The sequence below is a fragment of the Nesoenas mayeri genome, assembly GCF_963082525.1.
Source record: "Nesoenas mayeri genome assembly, chromosome: 1".
NCBI lineage: Eukaryota > Metazoa > Chordata > Aves > Columbiformes > Columbidae > Nesoenas > Nesoenas mayeri.
In genome coordinates this window covers 71,258,831-71,277,903 of record NC_137541.1, presented here as the reverse complement: position 1 = coordinate 71,277,903, position 19,073 = coordinate 71,258,831, and the positions used below count along the sequence as shown (strand labels likewise).

General features: G+C 45.1%; 1 protein-coding gene across 1 annotated transcript; it reads left to right on the top strand.

Annotated features, from left to right (window-relative positions):
• Positions 1 to 368: 368 nt before the first annotated feature.
• Positions 369 to 6,973, top strand: BCL2L14 (BCL2 like 14; the record flags this gene model as incomplete). Its single annotated transcript, XM_080341405.1, has 5 exons — positions 369 to 777; positions 3,313 to 3,447; positions 4,392 to 4,456; positions 5,914 to 6,186; positions 6,932 to 6,973. 5 exons carry the CDS (start codon positions 369 to 371, stop codon positions 6,971 to 6,973), a joined length of 924 nt encoding a protein of 307 aa, XP_080197531.1.
• Between the last annotated feature and the right edge of the window lie 12,100 nt (positions 6,974 to 19,073).

The following is a 19,073-nucleotide window of genomic DNA, read 5'->3' as shown; positions in this document are numbered from 1 at the left end:
TATTATATGTATTATATATGTTATGTTATTCCTCTTCTCCTGCACTGCACTCCGACCATTGAATACTCTTTGAATTTCTTCACCTTTCCTGTCTAAGCCACTGAATGCAGCTAAGAGCAACGTAGAAGATCGCCCCATTCTTCTATGGCCTTGATCGCTGCCTGGGGTATTCCTTAGTAACCAAATTATCTTTCTAGAAAACAGCACTTGTCTGACTCCTGGGTACTGAAATATTCTTCACGTCACTGAGGTTTATAAGGTGTTTCACAGACGGTTCTGTAGAAATGTCAAGTACTGGTTGGTATTCATGAAAAACAGGCTGTTGCCTAAGCCATTAAAACTAAGAATGTGTTCTTGCAGGGACCAAGATGTCTTCACCAAATGATGTCACTATGGAAGATGATGACCGAGACAGCATAGAATACAAGATCCTAATGGCCTATGCCCAGCGGCGGTTGTCTGTTAGTAAATATGGGAAACTTCTGAAAAATGAGGCTAATGTGCGGAAATCACCGTCCTTAATCAGCAGAGAAGTGGAGATTGATCGTCCAAGGGATGAAGATGGACCAAGCCGAGGAATAATCAGTTTTCAGGGTCCCATGATAGAAGTGCAGAGCAAAACACAATTGAAAGGAAAATCCTTGCCAGTATATGATGGCAGAGCAGAGCAGGAAAAGTTCCCAACCCTGCCATTTTTCGAAGCTCAGGGGCCACGTTACTCCGTTTGTAAGCCACGCTATGAGAGTCTTCAAGAAGGGAATTCTCAGCATCAGACAAGTATGTCTCAGTTCTTCCCTCCTGCTGTTTACCTTTAAATCTCTCTCTAAATAGATTAAATGGCTGGTGGCCTGTGGAAAGGCAGGAGGAAGGGGGTGGTTTTTTTACTTTTTGGTCATCTCTTATGCTAGCTCTGCTGATTTCCAATTAGTAAAGTGGATTTCCAGATCTTCAGTATTGCTTGCACAGACAAGATTCATGCTTGTGACTGGCGTTTCTGTTTTCCATTGTATGGTGGTAAGTATTGTATAACTGTACACTTTTTTTTTTTTTTCTGAGCATTGGCTTTTTCTTTTCCATACTTGGTTAAAAAGAAAACACAAAACACCGGTCAGACTAAGGACCTCCAAACTAAAATCAAGAAGGAGAAGTTCATTGAAGGTCAGTTCAAGGAGCTTTATCATGCAGTATATATTCCATACTAGACCAAAGTGCTAGACCCTGCTTGAAACTCTGGTGCCAAGCAGTTGCCAGAGACCAGGCTCAAGCACAGAGCAGCCTGTGTCTCTGGGCCACCTCTTGTAGCCCCACCATGTATCTTAAATGGAAACAGTCTTCCAGAGCTATTTAAGGCTCCTTTATGCATTGCTATCGTATTAAGTCTGAACCTGCCCTCCCATATGTTGGAAGAAGAGCTGGAAGGTGGCTGTAGCCCATCTGACATCCAGAGATCCCACCCACATAAATGTCCTGTACCCCATAAGCCCCCAAAGCCAGCCCCACATCAGGGCAATGAGATCTGACCTTTCCTACTCTTGAACATATCTAATACTTTACCTTCTTTTATAAGACTGAGTGAGTAGGATGAGGTATCCCCATTAAGTTGCTATATACAGTATATGATATGTTACCATATTATTTTCATATACACAAGGTAAAGGCTTGTTCAATTTGTCCCAGCTTGAATACTGTTATTTTCACAGCAGTTGCTCGCCTCTTTCACTGCGTTTAAATATATTTCTAAAAATTATCCATCGCTGACTTCTCCAGCCTAATGTGCCTGATCAGTTTAGAACTCTCCTGGGCCAGCTCCTACCCAACAAGACCATAATTCTCCCTCCAGCCAAATCCAGCTGTGTCTCTCAAAAAAGGTTCCCTGCCTCAGGCCGGTGCCTTTTGCTAGAGGGAAATAACTTTAAATTTCCATTGTTTGGTTGCCAGGGACGTATGTCTACATCCACATATCTGTTTTAATATCCATTTCATTTTTCACATTGCCAAGGAAAGCTCTCAAGAGTTTGGGTGCAACTACTTGATGGCCCTGCCAATACATCACCACGTTCCCTGCAGCACAGGGAGCAGCGTGGCCTTGAGGAAATACTTCCCTGTGCTGGGTGTTAACCTCTCTGGGGATCCTGCTTGGCTTCAAATATGCACTTCACCTGTGCTTCAGCAGATTGCTGGACCGATTCCTAAAATATTATTATTAGTCACTTATACTATGAGCAGCTGCACCGCAAGCTTGCACAGGCCATTCTGGAGCAAATGAAGGTGCTTTTGGGGATTATCCATCTAAATTGAAGGCCTGTCCATTCACCTAATCTTAGATTTCCAAAGTCATGAACAGGGTGATCCCCTTCCTGAAAGTTTAGCAGCTCCCTGACAAGCTCTGCAGGCAGATGAGGGGATGGAAATATCTTGCGGTTGATTGAAATGCAGCTTTTATTGGCTGCATTAACCCCTGCTGCCCTCACAATACATTCTGCCTGTGAATTTTACATGTGTTATGGGTCAGGCCACTGCTGAGCTTGTCTTGATGTCTCCTGGTCATGCAGGAGCTGCCACTTAGCATTGGTGGTGGGGAAATGAAGCTTTACATCCTGACCTCTGTTAGGTGATATGTAAGGAAGAACACCTTTTAGATGAAACGAGCCTTGCAGCAGCTCCTCCTGCTCTTTGCCATAGCAGGATCCCCATTAGAGTCTCCTCACCAAGGATGGTCGTTACACAAAGTGGATACAGCCAGTCTGGTTGCCGAGTTCTCCCCATATTCATGTCTGCTTAATACAACTGCATCAAGGACACGAGAAGGTTTTGTGCTAGACATCCCTCTAAAGTGAAGTCTTCTTCCCCTTTGCTCAGGATTAGCTGGTGGGAACAAGGAAAGAGCATTCAAATACTCTATATTTTCTGAATCTGGACATATAGATGAACTAAACACGGGCAATAGCACTCTCACAGCAAGGTCTAATATTCACAGTTCTATAGAGCAGTATACTCATGTTTCTTAATACATGGTGTGCCTCTGGCTTGCAAGGATGTATGCTAGTGAGCAACACTCACACTTGCTTCTGTGTGACCTCTGTATAGTTAGTTGCTGTTCAAATGTTAGAGAAGGGTTGTACTGCTTTACTTGTCTCTCTAAATTACTACCAGCTGATCTCAAGCAATAACATAACCCCAGCATGGGGAAACATGTCTCTTGGTATCCTGTGGGTACATCCACCTCAAGGGGCATGTAAACAAGTAAATCACTGAGTTATTTCCTGGAAAGATTAATTGCCTTCTTTGTTTCCCATTTTTCTTCCCAATCAGGTGAAAGAGCAGATGTCAACCGCATTGCAGACAAACTTGCCAAGCTTGTTACTTCTAGATCCCAGAAATTTCTGAGACTGGCCTGGCCTCAGGGTCCATCTGTGAAACGACACAATAGCGACGGCGAGGAATATGGTAAGGGTGAAGAATTTCATCCTCACCACCAATATGTCAGGTTGGGATTGCACCCTGAGGTATTTTCTCCAGACATGGTGAAGCACTTGGGACTTGTATTTTAAGATGCTGTGAAGAAGGGAGTTTGCTGTTTCTTGCTCTGCTGCCAATGTTTTCAGGGACTGCTCTAAAAAGACCTCTAAAAAGTCCTGCCAGCTCCTGAAATTAAAGGGAGCATTCTTAAAAATCCAAGGAGGTGTGACATGAGAAAAGGAGGATGAAGGTAAAGGGACATAAGGTGGCAGAAGTGGCAGGGCTGGGGACAGAGGAACACACCAGGGCTCTGATGCCAAAGACCAGTCCCTGGGGAAATAATGCCTTGGTCAATCCCTCTTTGGTGATAGGGCAACACTGCCCAACAATGACTGTTAAAAGTCTGATCTGCTTGTCTTCCATGATGTCTACGAAGATTTAGTTTGAATGCAAGTTTTCTCAGGATTTCTGCTTACAATAGAGATCCTGCCATACTCGCATATTCTTGAATCCAGCAAACCCAGAGTTCGTCCTAATGAGTTGCAGAAAGTGTAAGTGGTAATGATGTGGGGATTTTTTTCCATAATTTTACATCAATTTTTGTGGGCTTCCCCTAGCTGCTCTTCTGTTCTGGCTTGTTATCAGACATACCTCAAAGCCCAAAGAGCTGGCAGTGCGGTGTTAAAGCCCTTGCTCTTTCCCAGATTCTTAACTGTAGCAAGACACTGGGCAGATGGAGAAATAGCATTGCTTACTCCATGCAGACTAGCACAGAGAGCTGCTGTTTAAAGCCTGAACTTAGAACTCTCCATGAATTTGCCACAAAATAGCAGCAATTCTCATGACTGAGTGGCACAGAGGCTTTTGCTATGGTTTGATATCTGGATCCTACTGGAAGGCTGTGATATTTATGTTACTCTTTTCTTTAACAGATGAAGAAATGATACAAACAATAGTTTCGCTGTTAAGAAAATCAGGGGACGAACTAGAAGAAATGGTAATACCTTCTGTTTTCAGGAGCTGCACAAGCTGAAGTGAGAGAGATATGACACTTTTCTTGGGAGTGAATGTTTTGTAACCTAGTGTGCTCTGTCGCTATCCTGAATTTCTCTTTCCACATCTAGGGCTTTCTGAAACCTTTGCCATTCATGCTGAAATCTTTCTTAAGACCAGAGGACTAGCAGCGATCTCTGTTGGTGTGGGGGAGGAAGGCAACAAAAATGTGCATTTGAAAGAGGACTCACTAGCCTCATTCCTGTCGAGTTTCATTGCATCTTGAACACTTGACTGACTCTGAGAAACCCTTATGTTTGCATTACATTGAGCAGACAAGTTGTTCCCAGCAGAGGGAGAAAAACTCTACAGCTTTGAGAGTTGCTGTAGGGAAACAAATCTGAGTGCATTTGAAAGCTCTGCCCAAAAGCTATAAAAGAACCTCTGCATGAATCCATTAGTTGGAGTGGATGTTTTCTCTATTAAAATATTGGTTACCCTTCCCTTTACTCCATTATTCAGCTGCCCCCTACCTACAAAGGTATATTCCCACAGGATAGACATGCTCTGCTCCTGCAGCAAAGAGGTACCCAGATACAGTAAGAAGCAACACAAAGACCGTGACTGAGCAAATAGAGCTTCTGAAGGCAGCTGTTGCCAGCACTTCTCATAACCTTGTTTTTACTGTTGTTTTCGCATCACTCCTGTACTCCCATGTGTCCTCCCATGCAGGTCCCAAACACAGTATCACAGTATGTTTGGGATTGGAAGGGACCTCAAAAGATCATCGAGTCCAATCCCCCTGCTGGAGCAGGAACGCCTAGGTGAGGTCGCACAGGAACATGTCCAGGTGGGTTTTGAATGTCTCCAGAGAAGGAGACTCCACAACCCCCCTGGGCAGCCTGTTCCAGTGCTCTGGCACCCTCACTGAGAAGAAGTTTCTTCTCAAATTTAAGTGGAACCTCTTGTGTTCCAGCTTGATCCCATTACCCCTTGTCCTATCATTGTTTGCCACCAAGAAGAGCCTGGCTCCATCCTCGTGGCACTCAGCCTTTATATATTTATAAACATTAATGAGGTCACCCCTCAGTCTCCTCTTCTCCAAACTAAAGAGACCCAGCTCCCTCAGCCTTTCTTCGTAAGAGAGATGCTCCACTCCCTTAACCATCTTTGTTGCCAATACCAATGTCACTTTTATTTTGCTCTCTCTCTCTCTGCTTTCTTCATTCAAATGCAAAAAATCTGAAGATTTTTTTTTTTGAGGAAAAAAACATAGAGTGACCTCCAGGGCCTGAAGCAGCAGCTTTGCAGCAAGGTGTGGGGTTTGTGTGTCATCTATTGCATTCACCACCATGACTAGACTATAATGCATGCATTACCTAGAGACGTTCTCCTTTCCCAATGAGATGGGGCAAGCAATTCCAACAAAAGTGGCTCAGTTTAATCAATCCTTATTTTCAGATCCAAAAGGACAGGACTTTCTATCAGCGTTTTGAAGACATGCTGTCCTACACCTTCTTCAAAAGCATCACTGATTTGTTCCTGAAGTGTGCCGTAGCAGATTCACCAAGTGAGCCAGAAAGCCAAGTACAACGTATGAAAGTTGCCTTTATAATGGAAATTGCCACCAGACTTAACGCTGTGGACAACCATCCTATGAACCTGGTCTTGGGCTTCGGATTAAAGTACCTCAGAGAACACTTCAGGCCATGGATTCAGGACCAGGGTGGCTGGGTATGCGTTTTGCCTCCCTTGGCTTGTGCATAGCCTGAGGCACCTTCAAACAGCACACTTTTCACAGAACTGACAAGGGCCAGGTGCAAACCAAACCAAACTGCATATTCTTTAACACAGCATGTGCTCCAGCTATGGAATTACTTGCTACAAGACATCTTCTCTCCTGCAAGTCCAAAAATCAATAGGAGACATTCATGGGGGGTTATTAAGTATAAAATGGTATTCCTGGCCCAGACAGTCTCTCCACCACAAACAGCTGCAGGCTGGGAGAAACACCAGGAAAATTCACCCTTGCTCTGATCCTATACTTGTCTCTAGAAGTCCGCCGTTGGCAGGTCCTGGTGACAGCACAGTAGTTCAGCAGGACATACAGTCTGTCCTTATGGTGTGGCACACTTCCACTTTCCCTGCACAGAGGGGCATCTGTTTATCTTCACACACCTCTTTCAAAGTCAGCTTTGCAAGGTGCTCTTTTGCCAGCAGCAGTACCGGGCTGCTGCACCTTGTAGCTCATTTACTGGCATTTGCTGGGAGGCACTTGCAATGGAAATCCTAGACCTTTTGTGCTCCATGAAGCAAGTGAAAATATTCAGGAGCTGTACAGCCTGTGCCCATTGGAATAGACAGTGTGTGAGGTCAGGAAATCCTACTGACAAACCTATTGGCCGAGCTCAGCAGATTTGAAATCAGGATGAGGGTCCTCATTGCTTTTATAACTGTAGTTTTTCTTTCTGTGTTACAGGAGAAGGCTTTTGAGTCACTGGATGAGGAAGAAGTAGAGTAAACATGAATGAATTAATTCTCCACGGTGCAGGAGCCTTCAATTAAAGAACACGCAGGATCTTACCACAATCTGATGCCAGAATGATTAGTGGCTATGTTGGGTTTTGTTTTGTTCTTCCATGGAATGTTAGAGTTTTGCATGGGTAACTCTGATGGGTACAATTGCATTTTCTCAAAGCTGGTAATGCTGTAGAAATGTTCCTTGGTGGATATGAAGGCACCTCCAACTCCCCTTGTGCATTCAGCCCCATGGAGAGTGAATTTGAGCACCTTTCTGAGTAGAGATGTTTGCCACTACTCCTATGGATGGATATTGAAGTGCAAACTGGAGGAAAGCATCAAAGTATGCAATCAAGAACCACTGGACTGTGATCAGCCATGAACCAAGACAAGTGCTGCCAGATTCGTGTGGTTCATAGTAGTACTATCTGTTATCAATTCCACAGTCCCTTGTTAGAAGACACACCTGCACACCGCTATCAGTTTCCTCTTTCTCTCATTAGATTCTCCAAAGTACTGATGCCTTTTAACACTTCTGAAAGGGACTCAGTAAGGTTAATGAGAGCTTTTTACTCCAGTGCCTTCCCCTTTCCTCCAAGAAAATAGACTTGATCTACCTACGGATCCTTTTAACTTGAACTCTTCTGTTTTACACCCCTTCCAAGCATAGTGCGATAGATGTTGACTTCTACAGCATGATTTTGTTCATTAATGTGGAAGATAAAACTATTGTGAGAGCTTTGTAGTCCGATAGATTTAAAACTTATCCTACTGTGTCAGTTTCCCCCCTTATTCAAGAGAAGGTCGATGCTATGTGTAATCTCAGGGATTTCTCTGTAAACTGAACCGGCCCTTCGGCCACTGAAAACAAGTGATCCGATTAGAATTCTGGAATCTGTACGTGTGACACTGGAAGGAATAACAATGCATCGTTTAGAGTAGAGGCAGATGCCGGGGAAGCTATTAATGATTTTGAGGCTTGGTTTGTGGCCCATTTAGCTGATGACTTTTGGATTGCCGTCTCCCACAAATCCTCAGTGGAGAAAGAGGGAATTCAGGACATCTGAAGCTCTAAATCTATGGCATCGCTTCTGTAACTTTCCAGTACAAACAGGTAATACTTCCTGAACAGGCTCTCTGCCTCTCAGTAAGATGCTGTTCCACTACAGGTATTCATTCCATGTGTACAAGTATGTTAACTACAAAGATTGCACGAAGAACTTATTAACAAATCATGAATTTGAATAAAAGTGATGAAAAGCATTTTAACCGGATGTGTAAAATATGCAATGCTATCAAAGATCAAGTATTTTTCCAATAAACCCTAAACTTTCAACTCGTGTAGCAAAATCTGCCTCTGTTTGGACATGCATGAGTGAAACAAAAAACAGAGAAGTTGGAAGCAAGTTACCTTTGTTTCCCTTCTTCAAAGGAGTTGAGAAATACTTTTTGTATCTCTAAGCTGTTAATCTCAGATTCCCTTAGTTTTTAAGAACATCTACTCTTTCTGATCACTTCGGATGTCCCCAGAGGGGGATGATTTGTTGGGGGGAGGCAAGCGCTTACCCGAAAGTTCAAAATGTTGTTAATCTCCTTCCATCTCTTTCTCCAACAACTTTTTCCTATGGAAAAAAAAAGAAAAAGAAGTGAGAAGTTCTAGCCTCCCACACACTGTAGGCTGCTGCTTTATTATAAATTTGATTGGTTTCTAAAGCAGGCTTGTTAGGTCGGCCTTGGCTCTGAAGAACTAGATCTGATTCCATTTTAATTACACTAAGACTAGACTTGGTCTGCTAGCGTACGCCAGTTTGCCATCAGATGGTCGCTAGCTTATGGAAGTCACTTTTGAAATCGTCCCTGCTTGAATAACAGTTTGCTATTTAGAGAGGTGCAAATTCTGTGTTTGTGAGTGCGGTTTTCCAGATGAAGGTTTAGCGGCCCTAAACCCACAGTTGTCCCTCATCCCCAGTTTGGTACCTCAGGGCCAGTTTCATGCCAAGAGCAGAGTCAACAGCAAAACAGACTGTCTTGAATGGGAATGTGAGAACGAGCCATCCAAGAAAAGATATTCAGCTGGTTTTTATTTTTCTCTGGGTTGTTGAGAGGGGTTTTTTTCAGTAGCAGTAGGGGCCAGCATAGGAAATCAGCCAAGGGAGCTGTTTCTTATTTAGCCATTCTTACATTTGTCATCCACATCAGATTTTAAGAGCAATCTACTCCTTTTATGGCCGGGATCTGTGGTAACCTCCTTGCTGGAATGATGGCTTTGGTTTATTCTAAGAGTAATCAGCAAGGCTCAGCACCAAGCTGTTGCCACTGCTGCTGCCTGGCATGAATTAACAAAGCTGTACTACTGGCTTAACCAGTCTTCGTCTTGCTGTCTTCTTTTAATCTGTAGTGACTAAAGTAGCAGCAGTTAAATGTGTGTGTTTTGGGTGTGTATGGAAGCAGAAGGGATGTTGTGAGAGTGACTGGCCATGCCTTCATTTCTCGTTACTCTCTCACATGACATCTTTGCCTGTGTTTAGCTGTAGGAACCTTCGGTGCCAATTTGGGGTGTTACTGTAAAATATAGGGAGGTTTACTGTTAAAACAAGAAATGTTGCTTGGGATATTTCATATTGTATATTGACCCAAGGAAGCATCATGCTATTTCTCATATCAGCAATCTTAATATTAACATGAGCTGATTTCACGGTGTGTTAAGGTTGCAATGACAAGAGTTTAGCTCTGTGCAGGTGGTGCTGGGTTTTATTTTTAAAGGACACTAGGCCCGTCCTGCAGCTATTTAAAGGGAGTCAGTCCATGGGGGCAGCCTGTGCTGGCACCTGGGACCTAAAAATGTCAGGTAAGAAGATCGCACGTGCACACATGTTGCACAGAGGAGCTCTGCCCTGACTCATGGCTGCAGTGCCCCTTGCTCCAGTGAGTAAGCAGAAATAGTAGAAAACAGCGCAGAACCTTCACCCCAAACCAAACATTTTACCTGTCCGTTACTTCCCTTTGCATGTTGTCAGAGGGCTGGATTTTTTTCAGCTTTCAGGAAATGCCGGCAAATCCAGTATTTCTCAAAACAACCCAAACCAAAGGAAACAAAAAAACCCCCACAAAGCAAAAAACAACCAACCAACCTCCCCCCTGCCAAACTGCTGAGGCACAAGGAGGCATTCTTTCATCTTATCACCACATCACTTGGTCTCCTTCTTTTTAAGCTGCTTCTCCTTTCTGTCCTTCCCACGGGTGAGTAGTGTGCTACTACTACCAATACACACAGTTGAGTAGACAGAAAAGCAGCAGGTGGACAGAAAGTGAATTGCAGCGAAGCACCAAGGGGAACAGCTCAATAGACACCATTGTCTGAAAAGTGGATTTACTGCCTTTGACTTGTCTGCTGTAGAGGCTCAGGATCTGGGACAAGTTCAGGGTTAAAAGTTCAGAGCTGGGGAGTTGGGTGAGGGAAGGGTGAGAACCAAGCAGAAAACATCAAAGCTGATGGCCTTGCTTGTTTGTTATCTGCAGCTGTGATGTTCTTGCCAGGGATGGTGTAAACCCCAGAAGGGAGACAGAAATTCTATCTCTGTTGCACGACACCCAGCACAGCAGGTTGTGCCATGTGATAAGGAGATGTTCTGGGACTGGAGCTACTGTGACCCATCCTAAACAACCCACAGAGAAGGTTTCTCCTGTATCCTTTGACTTGCTCCACTGCATATCTGCTGCAGCCAAAGCAGAAAGCTTTTTTGCTGGGCAGATGCAGAGATTAAGCATTTTCCTTCATGGAGTGACAGAAAAGATGGGTTGCAAAAAGATTTCTTGCTGGAGTTAGCATCTTTGTTGACTTTTACAGCAGTCTTCCCAGGGTCACTTTTGGCAGATCCATGCCAAACATGGCTCTTACCTCTTCTCTAAGGGGAAGCTCAGGTGCTTTCCAGCCACAGCCAAGTGTGATAAACAGGAAACCAACTGAATTCATCACTGGGTGCTGGAGAGAAATTGGACTAAAGTGGAACTTTCTGTCTGCCACTGCAGTGGTTCTGCTTTAAATATTCATCACACACAGCACCGCAATGGAAAATTTGGGTTATGTTTGTGCTGTCTTCCCTAGAGATCTGAACCGGGATTTTCTTGCATGCCAGCTGGCTATTCTAAGCCCTGTCAATATGGATAATACTATCCCTTGGATAATAACACCAGTATTATCCTCTCTGGTCCCCACAACCTGAAATAAAAGAAGTAAAAGGAATTACTGGAGAGAATCCAGTGATGGGCTACAAAGATGATTAGGGGCACCTTTCTCATGAGGAGAGACTGAGATAGCAGGGTCTGTTCAGCCTGGAGAAGAGAAGGCTGAGGGGGGATCTCATCAATGCTTATAAATATCTCAAGGGTGGGTGTCAAGAGGAGCGACCAGACTCCCTTCAGTGGAGCCCAACAACAGGATAAGGGGCAACGGGCACAGACTGAAGCACAGGAGGTTCCATCTGAATATGAGGAGAAACTTCTTTACTCTGAGGGTGCCAGAGCACTGGAACAGGCTGCACAGAGAGGTTGTGGAGTCTCCTTCTCTGGAGACATTCAAAACCCACCTGGACACATTCCTGTGTGATGTGCGCTAGGTGAACCTGCTTTAGCAGGTGGGTTGGACTAGATGATCTCCAGAGGTCACTTCCAACCCCAACCAGTCTGTGATTCTGTAATATATCCAGGGCAGCATCTGCTAGGCTGGTCCTGACTTTTGTTAAGCAAGGCCTGAAGAAAGTCTTTGGTGATGCCAGCAGAGCCTGAATATTCAGTATAGGTGCCTGTAGTGAAATTAAAATACTTTTGGTGTGTCAAGGCTCGAAGACAGGTTGCCCAGAGAGGTGGTAGATGCCCCATCCCTGGAGACATTCCAGGCCAGGCTGGATGGGGCTCTGAGCAACCTGATCTAGTTGAAGATGTCCCTGCTCATGGCAGGGGGGTTGGATGAGATGAGCTTTGAAGGTCCCTTCCAACCCAAACTATTCTATGATTCTATGACCAGACCAGAGCTACGAACCATACTGAGATACAGGAAAACTACAAACACACTCTGTATTTGAAGTAGCTGAGCGTGCCTGGCTCCAGCTGGCTTGGTTTATTTCTGTCATCGAACTAGCATGTCTTTGCACCTTGGGAAAGGTGCCTTCTTCCAAGTAGCTGGGTTCCAAAGATCTTCTATGGGGCAGGGATTACAGGAATTGCTTCAGGCATTATCATCATGTTAAACATCAGTGAAAAGGTGAGGGTGTTCTTGTGACTGACCTTCTCTGGCAAAGCAGCGGAAGGCTGCTAACAACAGCCAAGGCTTATGCTTTTCCTTGCCAGCCCCAATATCAGGAAGCCCTGAGTGAGCTCCTCAGCCTCTCCCAGAAAAGCCCTGAAAGATTAACCCTCTCAGGTGGTGTTCTAGGGTTTTCAAAATTGTTGTGAAGTCTAGATGTCAAATTTGCCTTCTGTATTTTCTCTTTTCTGGTAAATGCAAATCACTTGGTTACTTTTTCTTCAGAAGCAAAAGAGCAAAAACTTTTAAAGAAAAGCTGTGATCTTCAATCCCACCCTTTCCAGGAGCCAAAGACTAAACAAAATGCTGAACATTATGTAAAAGCCACACCACTTAGACTTGAAAAATACTGACATAATTTAGAGACAAGGTGTCCATAGCAGAGACGTATTCCACCACACTGATCCATACCACCTCTGTAGAAATAATTACAACAAAAACATGCTGCACAAACAGAGCGTATGGACAGATGATTTCCATGTGGCTTTTCCCAAGCCATTGCTCACACAGGGAAAGCTCATCTCTTTCCACAGGAGTGGGGAGTGTTCATCACCACCCTTCCATAGCCCATGCCATTTCTTCTATCTGCTGTGCTTCAGCTGCTCACTGCCCCCTGGTTTGTATCCATCATCTGTATCCCAGTTTGGGGTACTCGGGTCATTATTGCCAAAATGTGGGACATAATTTGTCCCACTTTCACTGTGGCCACTCCAAGGTAGATATCGCTGCACTTTCCCAGCTCACAAAGAAACTTCTGAAGGTTGCTGAGCTAGAGAGATCCTGTGCAGGCTCAAGTGCTGGGGACCTAAGCACCCACAGAAAAGTGCCTGATTTAGCCATAAAAGGACACAGGTTAAAACAAAACAAAACAAACAAACAAACAACAACAACAACAAAAAAAACCAGACATAAAACACAAACAAAAACCAAAAAACACCACCAAAACCTTAAAAGTTTAAACACCTGAGCCCAAACCTGAAACCAGGTTGTATATCTAATAGAACTCTAGTATCTATTAGATCCTGGGTCCTCCCTGAAAATGAGCTTCTGCCCATCTGGAGGGCAGAGCACACAAGCTGGAGGAGGTGATGCACGAGGTGGTGTGATTAGCAAATGCACGTGCCCATGGAAACGTTCACCTGGCCCAAACCTGCTCCTGTTTTCAGTGGCCATGCCCAGTGGTACCACCCTGTGCACCTGCTGTCTCTTCCCTTGCAGTGTCCCCACAGGTGAAGAGCAGAATGGGTGGTGGCCCAGCCCCACCGAATCAAGGAGGAACCTCCCATCAGTGGGGTGAAACTCACTCTTCCACAACAACAAACAAATGAGCGATGCTGGGGAGCCAGGAGCTTGCACGTGCTCTGCCAAGCCTTAGCGTGAAGCGATGTGCTAAAGTATTAGCAAGGAACAGGGCAGAGTTCAGCGCTGAGGTCAGCTCTCTGCTTTTAATTAAGGCATGTAGGAGTCAGGAAAGACAATATCCCATTATTGAGTGGGTAGTGCCTGTCATGCTAGATGCAGTGTCTGTAATCAATTAAAGGAGGCAAATTAGCCTTTAGTGCCAGAAGAAAAACCAAAGTCCGAGCCAGTTTGATGGACCAAAATTAAATGTGAGACAGGAAGAATTTATTGTCCCCACAAAAACGTTTGGAATACACACTGGAAAGAGACTTCAAGAAATCCATGGAAATGCTTTGAAGGGGGGTGACTCACAATCACTTTGAAGGCTAAGTTTTCTTTTTACTTTCACAGAATCACAGAATTTTAGGGATCACAAGGGACCTCGAAAGATCACCTAGTCTAATGCCCCTGCTGGAGCAGAACACCTGGATGAGGTTACCCAAGAAGGCATCCAGGCGGGTTTTGAATGTCTCCAAAGAAGGAGTCTCCACAACCCCCCTGGGCAGCCTGTTCCAGTGCTCTGGCACCCTCACTGAGAAGTTTCTTCTCAAATTTAAGTGGAACCTCTTGTGTTCCAGTTCGAGCCCATTACCCCTTGTCCTATCATTGGTTGTCACCGAGAAGAGCCTGGCTCCATCCTCATGGCACTCACCCTTTATATATTTATAAACATTAATGAGGTCACTCCTCAGTTTCCTCCAAGCTAAAGAGACCCAGCTCCCTCAGCCTTTCCTCGTAAGGGAGATGCTCCACTCCCTTAATCATCTTTGTTGCCCTGCGCTGGACTCTCTGCTTTTGAAAAAGGTTTTAAGATTTGTAAACTGTATTTTGCTCTATATGGGGGGGGCTTGGGATAACTTCCTTATTCCCATTCCCTCCAATGCTACTGAGCAAACTGCTTCTCCTCTTTGCTTACCACCGGATCCTTGAAGGGTGGTGCTCAGCATCTCGTCCCCAGCACTGTCTTGTGATCCCAGCAGCGTGAAAACCAAATGGCACTTTGGGGTTGTGTCTGCCATCTCTTCCCCTGCTTGGACAGACCATAGGACAAAGCATAGGAAAATGTGCAGATATATCTTCGTGGATATGTATACCAGAGTCTCTCATATGAAGAAGAGGAGCAGGGAAACCTGCAAAACACTGTAATTACCACCATTAAATGCTCCGCTTGCCTCACCACTACTAATGTTTTTCAAAAGAAAGGGTTGGAAAGTATCGTATTATTTTACCTACAGACAGTGATGCAAACAAAAGAAGCTGAAAACCACTGTGGCAACAAATTTGCTGTGAAGACTACACATGTGAGTTTGCAGTTCATTTGTGAGGCTTCAGTACGGACATTATGAAGGCTTTCAGCTCAAAAGTAAATTGTTTAATTACCTTCTGGTCCCTCTCTCTAGCAGCCCAAGGATGGGTGAAGATTGTCTCTTCCACAGCTATTAGAGTGTTCAGTATCTTGCTGTAGTTCTTCCCAAGAAGAATGGGCTGTCAGCTTCTTTGTGTGCATACTGGAATAAAACTATACATACACCCCAAAATCCAACATTTGTGGGGTTTTTTGTGAAAAAAATTGAAATAAAAATATTGGAGGCACCTATAATTACAAATATGATATCGAGCTGTTCAAGGTTCACATAAAAAAACCCACAAAGAGGTAAGAGATACATTAGGCCACCGAACCTATTCTGTCTTGAAGGGATGTAGAAGTCATTAAATATAAAACTAACATCACAGTTGATATGCAGCAGAAACAGGTAGAGGGAGAGAAGTTGATTCTTACTCTTGACGCTGCATGTGAAATTCAATTCCTTCTAAGGACTTTTTGACTTACAAGTAGCAAAGCACCTTTGGGCATGAGGGAGGGATCTTCATATTTAATATGATCCTTGCTTGTAGTGCTTTTTTATTTTTTCCCCCAGCTTTTCCATGTCACAAAATAACAAAAGAATAGAAGTGGCCAGGATCATTTCAAATATGGAATGGTTGCTTGAAGCTATGCAAGAAAGATAAGCATCTTGCCCCCCATCCCTGCCCATACCCCTCCTCCCCCCAAAAAAAACTCCAACCGACCAACAAACCAAACCAAACACCAACTCAAAGCCTTCTCTGAAACCATCTTTTTCATGACTTACCATTGGTTCCCAGCAGCGTGGTGGGGTTAGGAGACTAAATCCACCAAGTGCCTGTGTACAGCGACAGCAGCTGATTGTGCACAACAGCAAGACAAGTGCCAGGCAGTTGGAAACAGATGTTGGAGAAATCCTGCAGTAAATGATGAATCTGAATCGCCAAGCCCTCTTAGCTCCACAAGTGCTTCGCCCATTGCCTTTTACGGTCATGGAAAGAGATAGGTTTTACTACTAAGACAAAATTAATCAAGGTAACGCATAACAGAAGTGTGAGGATTATGTCTTTTATCTGTCTTCTCCACCATTTTGAAACCATCTGAAGCTGAAGAATGATTCAAACATCAGATGAAAAGAGAAAAATGCATGTGGTAGAAGAAGCCAAATGTCTTAAGGCAGGAGAAAACCCAGCTCCCTCTTTCCTACTTGATCCCATGCCCTTGCACTGCCAGCCAGACCTATGCTTTCTACTAAGACCTGGAAAAACCAAGAGCAACTCTTCCTTACCTGATGTTGGTCACCAAACAGTTTCCCCTTGCATTCCGTCTTTACAGCAAGCCCGTACTTCTGTCTAACTTGCACCAGCTGCCATCAGCGGATGCGGAATGTGCTGCCTTTTGGGTGGCCAAAACCAAGGGAGGGGGACAGGGGTTTTGGAGATGTGGATGTCACACACAGACAGCATGGAGAGGCCATACGGGTACTGCACTAGAAGGACGGTAGAGAGAAGTACATTTCTTTTTTTTAAAATAAGCCTTTGTTATTAGTGCTGCTGGTAGAACAACTATTTATTAGAAGCATCTGAAAGTGGCTTTCTTCCATCAAGTAATTCATCCCTAGCAGCTGTGCTTCAGAACAACAGCCCACGTTAAAGCCCTCCGTGCAGCAATGTTGCAGCCACAGTGGCATTGAGGGAGGAATCACTCTGTCCCCAGCAAAAAGAGCATGCCTTAGAAACACAAAGTTAGGAAAAATACACCGATGGATATATATATATTTTGAAGCATTTATTGCCTCATGAGCTGTTTTAATGAAAAATTAATTTACAGACTCCCTTCCTGCATGCAGTAGAGGTCATTTTCTGATCTTTTCTCCTTTGGCTTTTCAGCACAGGGCATGTTTGCCTAAAATCTGGATCTTTATCTGCAGGATTCACCTGCTGTTCGCTTCCCGTCTGAGGTCAAATCAACGTGTCAGCAACACTACACTCATTTCCACAGCAACCAAGCGCCAGTTCACAGTGAGGAGAATGGTGGCCTCAGTTAAAGAATGAGCCACAAAAGCACACAAAACGCCCTCGGAGGCCAAGGTCTGGTTTTCATTAGGCACTCCACGTAAAGAGAACCAGGGGAGGCACAAGTCAGGAAAGAGCCCATACACAAGCAAAGCACACAGGAGAATTTATAACCCTTTCCCTTGGCATCAGCAAGTGTACAGGAGGGCAAAGGGCTTGTGGCATGCTGGGGTGCCTGAGCCAATTTGTGCTGCATCCCCTCTATCACTATCTCCTCCTTTAGCTCGCCTGCTTCTCTCTAGCCAGCCCCAAAACACTGGCATGAAAAACTGCTGAAAAATGCAGTCAGGGCAGTGCAGGAGAGGGATCACCACCACCAGGGAGCCCTTATGGTCTCATAACACAGCACAGGGCTGTCACATTTTCTGCCTCACCAAGCCACGATGCTAATTTATTTATGGCTGCTCCGCTGTTTGGGACAAAGTGGCATGGCTGGCTTCTTGGGAGCTACGTCAAGGAAGGCCTGAGCAGCAAACAGCTTATCTCACTGTGTTGCTGTCACCAGTTCCCTCAGCCACAAAGTGCTGCCTTTCCCCACTCCCTCATGTGCTGGTACCTTTGCCAGAGGAGAGAGAGGAACCAGCAGCACCAGGGTCTCTCCAGCTTCACTTCGGAAGAGCGTCTTTGTTCCATTGGTGTTTTCTCTTCCTGCTTTAAAGACTAAACAGAGGCAGGGAGAAACTGAGCACATCTCTAAGGGCACAAAATCAGCAAATGGCTCACACTGGCCACACTCTCTAGAAGGCTTTATCCAGTGCTGGACTTGGCCAGCCCTGGCATCTTCCTCTCCCATCCTCTATCACGCAGCCAGTGACTCCCTTTTCACTTCTTTATTCCCATCATTTTTTTCCTATGGGTGTGAATGCAAGGGAATGCTCTTGGCTCCTCCAGCATGTCCCTTCTTCTCTACATACTAAGGGCAAGGCAGGGACAGGGGGGTGGTTATGCCTCGTTCTCCCACGTTCATTCTCTCCTCCCTGCTAGAGTACTGGGGGTCTAAGTGGGATGGTGGGAAAGGTCCCTCAAATTGTCGTCTCTGCTCCCCTCCTTAACTGATCTTGCCTGGCCCCAAAGGAGTCAGGTCCTTTAATGATTCTTCATTCCCAGCACAGACAGGGTACAGAAAACACAGGGCTTCGTGCTTTTTAGTCGGACTCCTCCGGCTCTTCGCCCTGAACTGTTCATTTCTCCGCTCTGCTGGGTTATTCCCCCAGCTGCCATGCCAGCTAGGCATGCTGTTCTGGTGAGGAGCTATTGCCGTGTTCCTGAATGACTTCAGAGGGCGACCTGTAACTGTCCTTTCTTCTTATTGCCCCATGCTCCCAGGTCCCTTTCTACCCTACACCCTGCATCCTTTATTCATTTTTATGCTCTGCTTTCCCAATTCCCCCCATGTACATCCTTGCAGAGGAACAAAGAGCCCAGAGCACAACCACTACACCCTCATCACCGCTCTTTCCTCACAGTCCTTCCAGCCTCTCTGCCCATATGAGCGATGTTTTCCTGCTACTCTTTCCCTGCAAGGGAAATGGGCCCATGAAACCAGGAGGAGCTCTCACAGCACCTGAGCTGCAGCTCAAGGCTCCTGGGCTTTCCTCCTGGGACAGCCCAGCTGCTTCACTGCAGGGTCCCAGCACCCCAGTAGCCATCAGAGCTGCCTGTTGCCCTTCATCCATCAAACCACCAGCAGCAACCACCAGTTTGAAAAGTGTTGCTGAGGGCAATGCAGGGGGAGCTTGTTGGTGGGTCACTTAGTCATTACTCATGTGTGCTGCGTGTTAAGGTAGGGACGGGTTTCTTGGCAAGGACACAGGGCCAAGGATTTTGGCAACACTGACAAACAGAAAACACCACATGAAATCTTTCCATCTCCTCAGACCCAAACGATATTCTTTACATGTCCTCAGGGAAACAAACTCCATAGTTTTTGCAGAACATTCCCTTTAACTGCACGGAAAAGTTATCTTGCTGTGAAAGC